General features: G+C 36.4%; 1 protein-coding gene across 1 annotated transcript in view; it reads left to right on the top strand.

The window, feature by feature from the left end:
- The window catches only part of LOC125044832 (palmitoyltransferase ZDHHC8-like), a 44,082-nt gene that overhangs the window by 8,068 nt on the left and 18,514 nt on the right, over positions 1 to 17,500 (top strand). The window contains exons 3-7 of the mRNA XM_047641792.1: positions 204 to 361; positions 3,608 to 3,780; positions 10,348 to 10,542; positions 10,693 to 10,843; positions 13,679 to 13,708. Of these exons, the coding sequence (XP_047497748.1) occupies positions 204 to 361; positions 3,608 to 3,780; positions 10,348 to 10,542; positions 10,693 to 10,843; positions 13,679 to 13,708 (707 nt within the window). The remainder of the gene's footprint in view (positions 1 to 203; positions 362 to 3,607; positions 3,781 to 10,347; positions 10,543 to 10,692; positions 10,844 to 13,678; positions 13,709 to 17,500) is intronic.

Raw genomic sequence — 17,500 nt, 5'->3', positions numbered from 1 at the left:
AATGTCTCATCATAGATTCATATCAATCATAGTGTTCTTACTTATTTTACATACAACTTGGAAAAAAAAAATATATATAATAATAGTTATGATGATAATAATAATAATAATGATAATAATGGTGCTATCCTTAGAGACAATGGAATGATGTCCAAAATAAATGATAAATACATAAGTGTCTATAAATTCTGGAAATTTTTCAGCTTCAACAGACGAAGACCGGGATGACGATTTCCGAGCGCCACTGTACAAGAATGTGGAGATAAATGGCATCACAGTCCGAATGAAATGGTGTGTCACATGCCACTTTTATCGGCCCCCCCGTTGCTCACATTGTTCTGTCTGCAACCACTGCATAGAGGTAATGCAACATCATGTTTTCATGAGTTTTAGAGACAGCGGGATGCTAGTTATTATGCTGGGAAGGGGAGAGTGTCACAAATTACATCCCATGCCCACTGTGAGTTTACTTTATTAATTGTTTTTACACATAGATGGTTCCACTTGTACAAAGTCATCAATGAGCCAACCACGAGTACTTTTTGAAATTTTTGAAAATATTTTATATTTTCTTATATTTTTTAAAATATTTTATATCTTCTTATATTGCCACTAATAATGTCAGTAACATTATAGTAATTATAATGTCTATAACAAAAACAAGACCATCAATATTTTTAGCATTAGTAAAAAAAATTCAGGGAAAGGTAAAATCAGGTAAGGTCACAAGGTCTACTAATTGACTCCTTTGAGGCTAAGCACTTGCAGAGCCATCTATGTGCAGAGACATATCACAAAGGAGTTACACAACCACTGAATAAAGATTATTCAAGCTAAACTAACCAGACAGTGAAGGCAAATTTTACATCACTCCACTGTGTTGAGAATGGGCTTTCATTTATTTTAGTCAGGGTTCTAAAAGTGGGTGACAAAGCCAGTAACAAGGGATTCTTGATTTAAGGGGACTGTCCCTGGGTTTGGCGGGGGGGTTGGGTCGGGGGGGGGTTCGAAAATGAGTTATGCCCTGTTTCAGATTCGTATACTACTGTAGAATTACCAATGGGAATATGAACTCCCGCGAAGAAAAATTAGGTGGTCAAACGAGGGCCTAACCCCGGACAACTATTTCGCTGATCAGCGAATTTCACAGGGGACCAGGAACCATGAGTAGTAACTATTAGCTTTCTTCTTACTCTCCCTTCCTCCCGTTGTACACCCTATTTGCTTATGGGTGATTACGTAAGAGCATATTTATATTTACCCCACACCCCCTTATCTTCCATACCTCCCATTTTCGGTCGGGGGGAGTGTAAAAAAGAAAATGGGACAACCGAGGTGGAGGGTTATGAGGAGTAGAGGACTCCTGATGGTAGAATAACGCCTTTAGAAGTGCATGAATGTGATATTACAACGTTGTTTTATGGTCACGTGAACTGCATAGTAACGGCGCAGAATGACTTCAGTGCTATATTATATTGTATTTTGTGATGCTCTGCAATATTATATTGTATTTTGTGATGCTGTGCAATAACTATTGATCCGATCTGAATGAAATAAAGGACAAGAGATAGAGCAATGGTTGGACTTTCTCTTATGTAAAAGTAGCCAGTAAGCAAGTGAAAAAATATGGAAAATTAAAAGAAAATTATAAAAAAAAAGTTTGAAGGTCAATTACTTGTAAAGTTTTTTTTTCATATTTCAGACTTCTCATGGCTTACAGTTTTTGTCCGATCTCAAAATGCTTTTTCCCCTACACAGAACGTCAGTATGCGCATAGAACTACGTATAGTTTTTTTTTAATTCAAAATATTTTTTTTTAATAAATTTTAACCTTTTTTTTTTTTGCAGTTTTGTAACATGCGATAATTTTGAAACAAATTAATGAATTTCCAAATTGAAATATGTTATTTTGTTTATATGACCTTGAGGTTGTCTCAGCAAAAGTGATATAGAAAATTAAGTTATAACTCTGGGACGTTAGAAGCCTAGAGTTAACCCAACTTTAAAAAATTGATTTTTCGTTACGCCTTTGATTCCCTCCAGTCAAATTAAATAAAACTCGGTATAAAGATGCGTAATAACATTACTCTTTCCTCCGACCAAATTTCATGAAAATCTGTAAGACCATTTTCTATTTTTCAACAAAAGAGTGAAAATCGGCATTTTCTCAGGGACTGTCCCCTTAAATTTTTTGTTTATAATGTTTTTGTGTTACCTGCTGTATCATGTTAATTTCCTTGCACATACTCCATATCATCTCTCCAGGTACTCTATAACTCTATAACAATAACAATCAATGACATTTTGTTGTCCTTTTTCAATATTTTCTTAGTATATAATTTTCTGTAATACACCTTGTGCCACCTGTCAGGAATATGATCCTGAACATGGAAATAGTGTCCTCCCAGGAGCTGGTGCTCTTCCAGTCATGGCTCACAAATAATGCATTCCACACTCGTTCACTGATGGAATGAATGCTAGAACCCCTAACCAAATGCCCACTAAGTCTAATTACCCTCCAAGAGCTTTGTATACTCACAGTTTTCATAACAGTATATTCACCTCATCCTGGCCCCCAGTCAAAGTTTTCCATGATGGCAGATTTACATCAAGACATCAGGGTTATGTCACCAATGTATCTAAGGGTTTAATGTTTTATGCAATTGGCAGTGATGCCAGCTTCTTCCTTATGTGAAAGGAAAATCAACTCCTTCACTGATATGGCTCATATTGTCAGCATAAGAAGAGGTACTTTAGTTGTAAATTGTTTTGAAGAGTGTTGGATGCATAAGAGTGTGTATGCCATTCGTTCGAATTACTTTTAGAGAAAAAAAAATTATATTATTTAAATACAACCCACTGGTGATGAAACACCCTCTAGATCAATTCAGAGAGTCTTCATGAGAAATCATTAAATTCAAGCTGTGTAAGGTATTGAATTAATGAGATATAAGACATAAAAATAATCGCAAAGTATATTTACAAGAGTGAATAAAAATCAGTTCTGAGAGGCAAGGATAGGTATGATTCTGCTGTATGTTATGTTTTCAGAAAGTTATGAATGTATAGAAAAGGAAATTTTGATAAGATAATTTTTTATACTTTTGACAATTTCTAGAACAATATTAGTGTTGTATATAGTAAATTTGTGTTCAAGATTTTCCTATAAGTAAGTTATAGTATCATATCTGTATTGACTAAATACTTGAACAGCTATAAACTAATATCTAAGCAGCATAAAATTGATAACAATAAAATAAAGTAATGAATTTCTAATTCTAACCCGCTATTGGGTCACATCACAAAATAGAAAGTTGCATCATGATATGCAACCTGTCACATCATACAGCAGGTGTTAAGCTGCAGTACTAGCTTTAAGGTGTTATTCATTAAGGGAAATTACAATTCATTTACTAATACTTTCTTCTCCAATGGCGATTATAGGATTAGTGAATCCCTCTAGATTTGTTAAGAAACCAGTGGGAAGTTATTGTAAGGAAGAGAATGGTAGATTATAGTGTAATAGCAGACTTAAGAGACTTTAAAAATTTTAGGCAATGTTGCTAAGGAAAGATTTTGGTTTTAATGGTTTCACATATCCCTACAGACATTTGACCACCATTGCCCATGGGTCAACAATTGCATTGGTCGACGGAACTACCGCTATTTCTTCATGTTCCTGTGCTCTCTCAGCATTCATATGATATCCATCTTCACCTTCAGTCTTATACACGTGCTTGACAAGAAGGATAGTTTGACTGAAACGACCACCATTGTGAGGTAAGTTGGAGAGAAGTAATAAGATAAGAAAATGTGTAAAAAAAAGGTTACATAATTATTTTAGTAGGCAGGGAAAAGGTTATATCAACTTATTGATAAATGTTTATTTTTATTTATCAATTTTTTTTTTTTTTTTTACGGTAAGTGATGAACATCACAGATCATTGATTCAAAACCTCTCTACCACCAGTGACCCTTTTTGTTTCAATATTTTAACGAATTTGGCAGAGCTAGGAGGTGATGGCATACAGCTCCTTGCTTGGGACGGGATACTCAAATGAGCTTTAAAGTTAAGGAGTGCTGGAGGCCTAAACTGATCTGCTGCAACCTAAGTCATAGCCTGCGAAGGGTCCTGTATCTCAAACATAGCTTTATAACACACACACACACACACACACACACACACACACACACACACACACACACACACACACACACACACACACACACACACACACACACACACACACACGTACGTATTCTGATACACTAAATATGATACTCAAAAGGTATATAAACCCCTTTTTGCCGGGTGAAGAAAATAAAATAAAACTCTACGCTCTGGAGTTCAATGGCAACGAGCCGACTTTGAGGGAAGGAGTTCACGACATCAAACTTAATGCCCTGCTTGTAGCACTTTGGCGCGTCACTGCGGCGTACAGCCACAGTCCACAGATCGGGCAGTTTATGATACAACAAGGCATGGCCCGGCAGAAATGGGTCAAGTAAAATATGTTTTAGAGACTGGAAATATAATCACAGTAATACTTCAAGTCTGGAAGAAAGTTTTAACCCACTCATGTTGGGTACTATTGTATCACATCATGTTGGGAAGACATCCCTATTGTGTCTTGTTGCAGTTGAATCTGGTGTAAGTTGTTTGCTTGTTTGGCCCTAACTATGATCATTGAGGAGAAACAGCCCTACATTAGTAGGCTTAAAGCCTCAGTTTAACCATATTATCTAAACGATCATTTATGCAAGAGCATAGAGAGAGAGGTAGATTTAGGTTTTAAAATTTCCCTTGGGCAGCTGACTCTGTGTACCCCAATGTGTGGTTTGGTATGGTGCCAGAAGTGTCACTCAAGAGAAGGTTAAAAAAGATGGATAAAAGGAAACGGGCAAATTGAGAGAGAAAAAATATATATTCATGAAAAGGACCAGGTTTGCCTATAGTTGTACCAGCATGATGAGTTGGTTTGTTACAATGGCTCTTGGTGTGGCCTGGCAGATATGGGCCAAGGGGAAAATAGACATTCCTTGGAAACAAATACCAAATGAGCCACCAACTACTAGGCACCAAAAGATGAATGAGTACACCAAGTGTAACAGTGATTACAATTACAGTTATGTAGGAAACTACTCAATCTGGGGTCTAATCTTGCAGTGTGATGTTCAGCACTTGTTTAACCCCTTGATGAAGGGTGAAGAAAATATTTAAAAAAAACTCTATGCTCTGGAGATCTATGGCCACACACCGACTTTGAGAGCGGGAGTTTGGTACATCAAGCCGAATCACCGGCTCTTAATGTTTTGGTGCGTACAGCTGCATGCCACAGATTGAGCGGTTTGTTTTGACGCCTCACGGCATGACCTGTCGGAAGGGGATTAATGTAGGGACTACCCTAGTTGCTGGCACTATTGCAGTAAGTGCTTGTTAATTACCATGCAGTTTGCCATGCCATTTGTCATGATGTTAAAGCATATCATCTGCTGTCAGGAGCAAATATAACCATTGAACTGTTAACTCACTGATAACAAATGGCATATTTACATGCCAGGCAAGATGAGCTGGAATTCTGCAAGAAGATAATGAAGGCATCAGTTGTAGACCCCCCTTTTGATCATTCAGCTCTGCCTTTAACCCCTAACTCATTGCCTCCATTGAGAATATGGGGTTCACTTGGCCTTTATTCTGTGGAGTATGCATGGTTGATTGGGCTTGCCTCCAACGGGTTTTCAGATATAGCCAATGCGTAACACTTGCCACATCACACTAACAAAGTGATGTTATTTTTTTATCACTTATATGCAAGATATTAGTTAAATAATTTTTTATTTTTTATTAAAAGATGCTTTATAAGCATTTTAGTTGCTAAATTCAACCTGCAGTAGGCAGATTATGTACATGAGTCCGTTTCAATAGATCAGGGATGTTACACTCTGTGTACAAGATTGAATGTGATTTTATTGAAGGATAAGAAATTTGAAAAATCACTTATTTTCTTATTTTTTTGAAATACGAGATTGTATACAATGATATATTTTGCCACCGCCACTTCAGTACTTCCCTTTTGTGTGTCATACTTCAAGACAATCATACTAGCAGAGCACCAAAAGGCATTGTGAGTAGTTGACACGATGAGACTGAGCTTGTAAACAAGATTGAAGATTACTTACAGTTCACATCAGCACAGGAAAGTGCCATGTTATGGTGTGTGACATTTTCCAGGCATTACTGGCAAATGATTGATGTGCTACAACTTGCACTTTATACAAGAAAATAGTCAATCTTAGCATTACACATCCTTTTCTCCATCAGGCAGTGCCCCAGGCATGTGGTTTAAGCAAGAGGGTTCCTTATAAAGGACAGCATAAAATTTAATGCACACATCATTGTAATATGATGTGCCCAAGTTGGCTGTAATGTGAATAATGCTTCACATGGAGCCACAGCTAAGTCAGCCATGACATGAACCCCATGTCATCCTTAGGTTGAGTTAACCAACAGCTGAAAGGTGGATAGTGTTGTTATAAAAAAACAATTTTCATAAACAATGTTTTTAATCCAGTAACTATGAGATACACAGACCTGAAGATGGAATCCAGGTGGATTCCGAAACTGTAGTCTCTTTTTCAATTAAATCTAGTTTTACACTGTGGGTTTTTATACCATAGTATCAACACGGTAGTGTGTTTTCTCCTTTCAGGATTGTTAGTGTGCATCAACAGTTGCCTGTATGGGCATCTGATTATTCTTAGTAAATATTTTTTTTAAATTTACCCCTTGGATCCAGGTACTTCACTGTCTGCACTTTATCCAAAATATGGTCATTATGCTAACTTAACCCCTACAAGCCAGATTATGTGACCCTCATATCTTTAAAATTTTTGGCTCGAGCGGTGGGTGACGTGATCGTGCTGTCATGGGGTGATATGAACTTGCCATTGTGAGCATTTTGGCTGAAGGCTGGGGTGGTAGGATAAACTCACCATTTGTGCACAAACCTCTTGGAGGATGATTAGACTAATTTGGCATATAGAAAAGGGCTTTTGCATTATTTCCATTGATAAATGAATGTGGAATGTAGTGTCTGTGAGCCATGACTGGAGGAGCACTGGTTCCATGGAGGCCATTGCTCAGCATCCTGGCCACTGTGACTGGTGGTCAGGTTCTATTACAGACAATTGAATAGTATGAAAAAAGAACGATATGATTATTCTTGCATTGGGTTATGGATTATCTAGAGAGATGATGTGGAGTTATTTGATTTTCTTTATCTAGGTCGAAATAGACAATTTCACTTGCATACATTTTATATATTCTCAAGATAGTCTATAACTCATTGCAAAATTAATAACAATAGGTAACATTTTGTTATTTATGTAATTTTATTTATTTATTAATTTTTTATAACAGTCAATCTATTGTAATACAACCTGCACTGCCAGTCATGGCATAGGATCCTGAGTATGGAAATAGTCCTCCCTGTAGCCACAGATGGTACATTATACACTCATTTATCAATGGAAATAATGCAAAAGCCCCTTCCTAAATACCCAATGAGTTCCCATCACCCTCACCCTCAGCCAGATTTTCCAATGACGGCACATTTACGTCACCTGCCACTCAAGCCAAATTTTTTCACAATGTGATGGTCACATCTGGATCAAAGAGCTTAAAGGTTTTTGTTTTTAGGTACATGTTACAAATCTTGATGTCAAATAAAAGATGCCACAACTCTCAGAGAAAGACAAATTCCCTATCTGTCATGTTGCTTTGCTATCTTTGATTTAGTCCAGTACAATTATGACATGATGTAATGCCGTCTGTGACCAGTGGATTGAGAAGTAGCAGGGTTGTCATGCACAGGAATTAGAAAGAAGAGCAAGAAGAATAGGAAGTTCTATACTTTAGTGATGGTTATTTCAGTGAAGTCAGATTTAGAGAGAACAGGGATGTTTAAGAGGATCTTAAGATGACATAGGAAATAGTCTGTGTACTTCTAGTCTAGGTTACTGAAAGCTGGTTCAGTTTTCATTATTTGAATTCAAGTATATAGATGAGTAAAGTCACAGTGGCTTAAGTGTATCATATGACATTGTAAAACTAGGTCATGATTAATTTACATTTAATGAATCAAAGTGTACTTATTCATTACCAGCCACTTTTTTCCTGGTATCAATGAATTAATAATTTAAGAATGGATTGATTTAACTGAATTTTGTCTTAAGACTAAAGAGAAAAACAATATATGCATGAATGTTTTTATGTTGTGCATGTACACTTTACAGCATAGTTTTATCTTTTACTGTTATAAACCAGTTCAACTTGTTATGGACCAGTGGTAACTGGAAAGCACATGTTCTCATAGATCAGTCATTCCCCCTCCTGATTTACCAACACTAGATATTCATATTATGGTCTTTCAGTTTTATTAGTAAACACTGGTTTAATTTTTTATATAAGTGAAGGAATTCATTGCTTTGGTAATTGGCATCTTTTCTACCAAGACCCCAAGATGCATCAACACCTTTTAGAATCTTCACATTGATAGTGACTTAAACTGTTTTAAATTATATCTTCTGCTTAAAGTTTTCCCATCATATATTGATATGGTAGCTTCTATAGTGTGACATTTAGACATTTAGTAGGGAGAATGTTCTTGATGTAGTCACATGCATAATTTATAATGGGATATTGCTTATCCTATATAAAATATTGGTGAAAAAAGTTTTACATTTTTTGCTGTGAGGCAATAAATTGTGCAATTAGTTTACTTGAAATAGATTGTCTGATATATGGTGTTTTTCCATGGAGACCAGTATCTAATAATTTTGTCTTCCCAGAAGATGGCTTTATTGATTTTTGCTGTGCTGCACCATGTCATCATGATTGTAAAAAGGTCATATATTTTTATGAATGATTTGCATGGAAGACTAGAAATGAAAAGTCTGGAGTGTATACAAGCAGTCAATTTAACAAAAAAGTTGAAATCGGAAGCCAATGAAAGGCATTGTGCAAAAAACAGTGTAGATAGTGTTTTTATATGAACCTTGATCACAGTGAAGGGCTTAATAAAAAGTTCTGTATTTTTCTGAACTTGTCACAAACTGCTTCCACAGATTTACTAATCACCCTGGGGAAGCCTGGTTTGTCAGGTCAGTGTAACCAGATTTTATATAATACCCTGGGAGCCTAGCACTATATTACCATTGACTGTATCAATAAACACTGGCTCTTTGGTACATTATGCAAAATGCTCTAATTTATTTGCTAATTGGTGAAGCAAAATCCACAGTTTGGCAGTAGATCCACTGAAGAATGTGGAATGCATGATAGAAATCAAATTAGAACTTAAAAGCAAGTATCAGAGAAAGTATACAGAAAGGCAACCTGTACAAGCACTGTAGACATTTTTAGGAGGTAATGAGGTATGTATTGAGTTCACTTTTCTTAACCCGACGCCGACGGGTATCACAAATCTCTGAGTATCATAAACTCTAGTGATTTCTGGCAATGTCCAGACACTGGGCGGGGGGGTCTGCTATGAGTAGCGAAACTTTCCTCTCCATGCGCTCTGGTGCGTTGCCACACGTACAGCTCTACCCCGCAGACCAAGTGGTATGTTATGATGCTTGTACACATGACCTGTCAGTAACAGGTTAAAAAGTTCCCAGTACACCAAGCTATTCCATTTGTATTTTTTGTATTTTTTTCCATCGTTGTCGTCATCGCCCTTGATAGTTTCCAGCCTGGGCTAAGTGAAGGTTAGATAGGCCATTTTTTGGCAATTGTAAAGTAGCCTAGAGCAAAAGATAATTCTTGTATGTTGGAATGAAGAATGTATTTACCAGCACATTTGTATTTGATACAATGTGTGTTATTGATATTTGACTTTGCTGTACTAGGTGATTTTATTAATGTACATTTAAGACTGATTCTTTTCTTGATTATATATTCTTGACTGATTAATTTCTGGATTATATATTGTAAAGGAAATCTTTGCTAAGTTCATGAATGTTTACACTGAGCTTTCTTCCTGTGTTCTTAATTAAAGTAACATTAAGTAATGAGCATTTATCTTACACTACGTATAACAGAATGTCTTCTCATGCAGCATAATGGATAGAAGTCATCATTTCATAAAACAGTTTTTCAGAGCCATTGGTTTTCATCAGAGATGAGAATGTTTCAGATTAAATTTTTTTTATAATATGGACTTAAAACTGCTTTTCTGTGAAAATTCTGCATAACAAGATGATAACTTTTTTTGATCACCAGTGCATGTGAAGGAAGTTATCTTGTTATGGTGCCCCACAATAACACTCATTATATTCTTGCAGCATGGTGGTAATGGGAGTAATAGCAGTACTGTTCATACCCATTCTTGGCCTGACGGGCTTCCACATGGTATTGGTTAGTCGTGGCAGGACAACCAATGAGCAAGTCACGGGCAAGTTCAGAGGGGGCTACAACCCTTTTTCACGGGGGTGCTGTCGAAACTGTTGCTATATATTGTGTGGCCCCCAGTATCCAAGGTAAATTCGCAGGATTTTGTTCATTTGCTTGAAAGCAAAAATCGCTTTGACTCGTAGCATTATTTTTATATGTCTGTCTTTTGTTTTGGTTTTAATTTTTATTGAAGTTAAGTTTTTACGGAATGATGATATAAAACCTGTTTATTGCAGTATCAAACGACCAGCAAAATATATAGGGAGATATAGGTTCACACCATCTTTGAGTCCTCCAGCACCAGTGTCAACAATAACAAGTCAAAGTCAAGTACGAGTATATATGGACAATGGTGTTCAGGCACCTAATTCTACAGCCTACAGTCAAGTGAGTATTCATTTTTAAGAACAATGATACAGTGCATTGCTTAAATCATTAAGAAAAAATCTATATTTTTATTTGTGACTTAATGGTGATCATCTTTCTACAGAGCACAGTAGATGAGTTCTTTGTGATACATGGCAAAATGAGAACACTGTTTCATTGCACATAGTTATTTATTATTTTTTTAGTCACTTATTAGTTAATTTCACCAAAGAAAATAATGCAAATATTATGGAGCACTAGCCATTAGTTATTCTAGAAAATATAATGAAAATATAATAAATTCATGGAGTCTGATTGTGCACTCCTTTTGAATTACTGTTTAGAGAGAAAATGCAGATACATGTGGGTTTGTGTGTGTGTGTGGGGGGGGGGGGTAGAGGGAGAGAGTGAAGTGTGAGTGTTGTGTGAGTGAGAGTAAGAGTAAGAGGGGCCATCGATGAGAATGAGAGTCTGTTTCATTTAGAGTGTTTGTGTGTGTAAGTGAGAGAGAATGAGTGAGTGAGTGTGCGGGATATGATGGATAAAGTTCCGCGTATCAGAGGTTATAGTGTTTGACTGATCTGTTGCTATTTAATAGAAGTCTAAACTATATTAATGAAATATGTAGTTCAGTATCATAAAGCTAAGTGATCTATAATATTTTTTGCAATGGCCTTGTGAAGATTATAGTTAGAGTTTTGTTTTGGTATTGCTGATGGTGTTATGAGTGTCTGTGTTGTTTCCTCTGTGTCATATGAGACAAGTGCACAAGTCCATTTGTGCTTGTATGTGTGTATTTCTATGCACAAAAGATTAGATATGCGGATGTAGGAAGTGTAAGTCAGATACTTGTGTGTGTTTGCTATTCATGTACATGTGTATGCATGTGCCTTGTATAGCTGATTGTTTGTTTTTTTCTTCCCCCCCCCCCCCCCCAATTGTGTGGGAATGTATGTGTGAACCTGCTAATCAGAGTTTTAGTACTTGTTTGATTAAGATGAAATTGCAGGTGTCATATCTGGATACAGGACCATTCTTTATAGTACAGTGTTTCAGATTGCCTTGTAAGGTCATGCGTTATTTGAGAGAAATGTGAATTGTTATGTACAAAGTTGCTATAGAATTTGGGGGTTGTTTTATTTGCTGGTGGTGGAATATTTGTGTGCCTTTTGATGATTTTAGCATTTCAAAGAATTGTAAGAATAATATAACTTTTTACAGTGAATTTGATATTGTACCCTTTGTATAAATATTTGCTTGGCATTGGTACAATAAATAAATGTTTTCTTTCAGGTGTGTTCTGTAAGTTTACTAAGGATTGTGTTATTTTTTTCAGATGTATGATATTTTTAAAATAAATGAATATCATATATATATATATATATATATATATATACATATATTAGAAATGTAACATTGTGTGTTATCAAAAATGAAATACTAAGTGACTGTTAATAAAGAAACAAAATATTAAATGAAAGTATATGTTATACAGACATTCAGTAAAGATTAAGTAAACTGCCAAATATTAAGTTGTATATTTCATTGGGTTGTAATGCATTGAAGTAAATGAAATGTTTTAATCATAGAAGATTTTAGATTGTATTTTGCTTCATTATTTATTAAAGAGTTAGTAAAACTTAAGAAGAGGCAAATAAACATGATTATTGAGTAAACATAAATACTTCTACATATTCTTTCTTCTGTATACACAAATGTTGTATATATACTTACATATTCTCTCTCACTTACTCACTCACTCACTCACTCACTCACTCACTCTCACTCTCACTCTCACTCTCACTCTCACACACTCACTTTCACACACACACTCTCTCTCTCTCTCTCTCTCTCTCTCTCTCTCTCTCTCTCTCTCTCTCTCTCTCTCTCTCTCTCCCCCTCTCTCTCTCTCTCTCCCCCTCCCCCTCCCCCTCCCCCTCGCCCTCACTCACTCACTCACTCACTCACTCACTCACTCACACACTCACTCACACACTCACTCACTCACTCACACACTCACTCACTCACTCACTTACTTTCACATGCCCCCCCCACCCCCCCCCCCCCCACCCCCACGCACACACAGATATATCCCTCAACTCTCTCTCTCACCGACTCACACTCACTTGCACTTATACATACACATACACATCACTTCGATTTAAACGTGGAGGGACTCAAACTTTTAATGTTATGAGCTGTGAGTATGTTTAATATTCAAGTGACATGCTCAAATATGGTATTGTTTTATGCTAATGTGTAACTAATTATATATGAGTTTCTTTGTAACAAATAACTAATACAACTTTGGAAAGGTGGGTAAGAGCATGGAGTGGGACCAGTGGTTGTCTGTTTTTCTCAGAAGGAGCTAATGTCTCTTCATATGTGTTGCAAAAGAGCTTTTCAGTTTTGGAGCACACAATGACATCCCCAAGAGAAAATCTTTCAATTAGGTTTACCATTACTTGACTCCTAAGGAGAACTGGCTGCAGAGGTTGAGGTTTAGGATTGAAGTGATAAAGTACTATGATCAAATATGGCACTGTCTCTTTTAGGTTGGAATAGCATTTGAGCTGAAACCTTGCTTTCATGAAAATTTAGAAATTCCTCCAATTGTAAGTGTTGTTTATATATCCAGCTGGAAATAAATGCCAATTCAAATGTTCCTTGTTGTCAAGGACTAGAGGGTATGTTTTATTAAAGAATATGAAGTTTGCTGTTAATAGATCTTATAGACATCGATAAATCACTGACATCTTTTTAAAAATTATTGTTTGTAACATTCAGGGCTGAGGTAGATTATGGTCAGGCTTTGGGTAGGTTTGCATGACCATAAAACCGGTTTTTGTCCCACAGGACACGGCAGGCTTGATTGCTCAGGATAACGTAAGTACTGTGCATGATATGTCTAATGTGCATGATGGGTCGCATGGTGCGTCCACTCCCTGCATGTACAGTAAAGAAGCTGTAGTTGCTAGTAATTTGGTGCACTGCTAAATGCATGAGTAAATTGTCTTAACCCCACTGACTCTCCTTACCATCCCTCCCCTTGCCTGGATCTCTTGTCCCTATTGTTGCCACTCTATTTCTTTGGTCACACCAGCCCCATCCTAACTCCCCATGGGCCAGGCCTCATATGGTACTTCCTAGATTGGAGACTCTTGTATAGAGTAAATACATTTGGAGACTGTGCAGGTTCCTGATTAGTATAGCTTATTTCATGTGGAGGTACATGGGGGACATTTTTGGAAAAAATGTTATGTAAGGTGCCTCAGACTTTCTTGCCCTGCTAGCGATTTTAATTTCTGGGGGTAGTTGGATATAAGCATACGGATATACTGTTAATTGAGATCATAGACTGGTAATTTTTTCTTAGAAAGAAAAGCAGAATTAGGTGAATTTTTACAGCCTTATGGTAATTGGTCTAGCTTCACCTGAAAAAAGTATCTAGCCAAGGTAACATTCTCCTTGATACTAAGCTTATATTTGGTGAACAATGTAAGGTAGAGGTAATGTGGGAGCGCTTCAGTAAATGGGAATTGGCTGGGACCATGATGAATAAGTACCACTTTCATCTCTGAAGAAGTCAGTTAAATGTCCTCTTTCTCGGCAATATTAAATAGGGCTTATATCATTGATGATGATAAATGTGCATTATGCTTTTAATGGAATATTGTTAGAATTGAAGATGAAATAATGTCTCTTTTAAAGAGTAACTTAATCACAGTATCCAAAAGTTTGAAAGCAGTTGCATTTCAACACAACATAAAAAATCTGTAATTTTAAAATAAAATGAGGACCCAACTGGCCAGGGGGAATGATGACATAGAGATCGTCAGTGGTGTAAAGGCTCGGTTGTTTGCCTGATGTTGCAGATGGTGGCTGTGCCTCCCCATGATCCCCGCAGCAGGTGGCTGCAAACCACCGTATAGCCTTCCTTCCCTCGTTAGTGCTCCACCCCAGTGCTCCATCCAGGCCAGTATGGCTGTTGCACAGGTGAGTTTCACACTGCGCTCCCTACCTGGCTATTACAAACCCTGTAGCTCTTACTTTTTCTTTCACAAATCCTTCTCGTGGGCTGTGGATTTTCATTTCTGACTGTTGTAAACCAATGTTCTGCCTTTCAATGTATTACACTGTGTATAATTTGAAATTGAAAGTGTTAGCTGTAAAAGTTTTGGTTTTCCAATAAACTACTAATTATGCTTAACATGCAATAATATTCCTTTCAGTGGATAAGTATACAGGTTTTTCATTTGACATCAGATTTATATAACCATGGCTAGAACTCATTTAACCCAATGGCGACGGGTCACGGCTATCGCCGTCATAACAATACGCACGATGTGCGGCGTGCGGCTGTCCGCAGCGGCGCCGCGCCAAAACGCCCCGAGGCAATGATTCGGCTTGATGGACCGATATCACGCGCTCGGAGTCGGCGTGCTGCCGCCGTTCGCCAGAGCGTAGAGTTTTTTTTAATTTGCTATACCCGGCGCCATTGGGTTAAAATCTAGGTTTATGCTCATTAAACAGGGATCCAGTTCTCACCATGCTTCCTTTTTTTTTTTTTTTTTTTTTTTTTAAGTTCTACACAAACTGTGTATGATACATGCATTGGACATTTCTTGTATCCTCCAAAACTTAGACATGATTACTTTTAATTTTTTTGTGTTCAACTTGTTGCACATGTAAGTATTCCTTCAAAGTTTTTTCAGTGAGTAACAAAAATGATGCAGTCAGAAAAGAAAAATTGATACTGAACATGATTATGAGTATACACAATTGCAAACACACACACACTCATTCATTCATTCATTCATTCATTCATTCATTCACTTATTCATTCATTCATTCATTCATTCACTTATTCATTCATTCATTCACTTATTCATTCATTCATTCACTTATTCATTCATTCATTCACTTATTCATTTGCTTATTCATTTGTTTATTCATTCACACACACACACACACACACACACACACACACACACACACACACACACACACACACACACACACACACACACACACACACACATATTCACACATTCACACACACACATTCACACACACATTCACACACACACATTCACACACACATACTAAAATATTAAACACAAACTCACTTGGTTACTCACTCACTCAATCTCACACATGCTGTTCATATGCACAGACACATGCATATCCAAATGCACATGAGCATCACTCACTCTCACTCTCACTCAGTTATTTACTAGTTTACTTATTTACTTTCGCTCAGGTAAACAGACTGATAGACGGACTTCATGATGTTTTTGTAATTTAAGAAGTCCGCCTTTTCATTTGTCTCACTTGACTCTGCCCTCTTTCCATTATTTTTAATTTTACCTGTAGAACTTTAATGTTTCAACATATTGTTTCTTTTATAAAGACTTAGTTATGATTTGTTTTTGTTACAATGGACTTTTGAAAGATGTAGAAGCTTTGTCTTTATTGGGGGTCATGAAACAGAATTTTTGGTATTTTTAATCACTTTTCTTCAAAATGAGATGAATTTAAAAGTCTTCCTAAGACTATACTATAATTGTGGAGGGAGGATTTATGATTCCTACATTTTTTTTTTTTTTTTTTTTTTTTTCTTTTCTTTTCTTTTCTTTTCTTTAGGAAGTTATTTGTTTGTTCTCATATTCTTCACTAATAGTTATTGTCTTTGTAACAATATGTGCTTTGTATATGGTTAATTTTGATGTTTTATTTTCAGTATATTGTTGCACTTTAGGATAGATGGCATAGATTGGTTGCTGTTGTAGACTAATATGCATGTCTGGAATATATGGTGTTGGGTTTTTGTGTTTGCATTTCCTGAATTTATTGCACTGCCAAGAGTGATTTCCTTTTATTTCTTCAGAGGAAGTATACGAGATGTAAGTATAATGTGTAATGATTTTATTATTATTTGATGTGACAAAAACAGATTATTGTACTTCAACATTTAAAAATGCAACATTCACAGTCTTCCTATTTAGGAGGAAAGCATTAGGTGTGATTTAAGTAAATGGCCATGTCATATTTTTATTTAGACATTTTATATTTTGAAACTTGTAGTTTTAGCAGAAAAATCAGAGCCTTTTTTTTTAGTTGTCTTTTAATGCTAGAGGGAAATATTTTGCTAGAATACAATAGCATATGCATTGGTTATTATCTATTTTACAACATAGATTGGCCAGTCTGTTAAATGATTTCATGATAATTAGAAATGTAGTTTTTATGTAATGCTATTCAGCTTTCTGAATGTCACTGAAAGCCATGAATACAAGTTTTGGGCATTTTCTTAAAATATGTGCTTTTGCACTGTCACACATGGAGCTATAATAGATCTTTTGTTGCCTAATTGATTGAGTCTCACAAGTACTTGGCATGGGAGGAGGAAAATTAGCAAGTAAGTCATATTTATATTTCATTTCTGCATGAACTGTAGGTGGTTGTTACTGTTTATCCAGGTGCAGGGAAAAGAAAGGCTGCCATTGGAATGTAGAAGGCAAGTGTATGTATGATTAATTGAAGTTAGGTGAAGGGCTGAGGAATGGACTTGCCTCCCCTTTTTAATTATTTCTGCCATTTTAAGGATTTTCCATATGTCCTTCAGCTGAGGCATGAGTGATTAGGTGATGTTTTACTCTGTGCAAGAAAGTGTTA

Source organism: Penaeus chinensis, chromosome 36, assembly GCF_019202785.1.
Source record: "Penaeus chinensis breed Huanghai No. 1 chromosome 36, ASM1920278v2, whole genome shotgun sequence".
Taxonomy (NCBI): domain Eukaryota; kingdom Metazoa; phylum Arthropoda; class Malacostraca; order Decapoda; family Penaeidae; genus Penaeus; species Penaeus chinensis.
The sequence above is the reverse complement of the archived record's forward strand: the minus strand, read 5'-3'. Positions and strand labels throughout refer to the sequence as shown.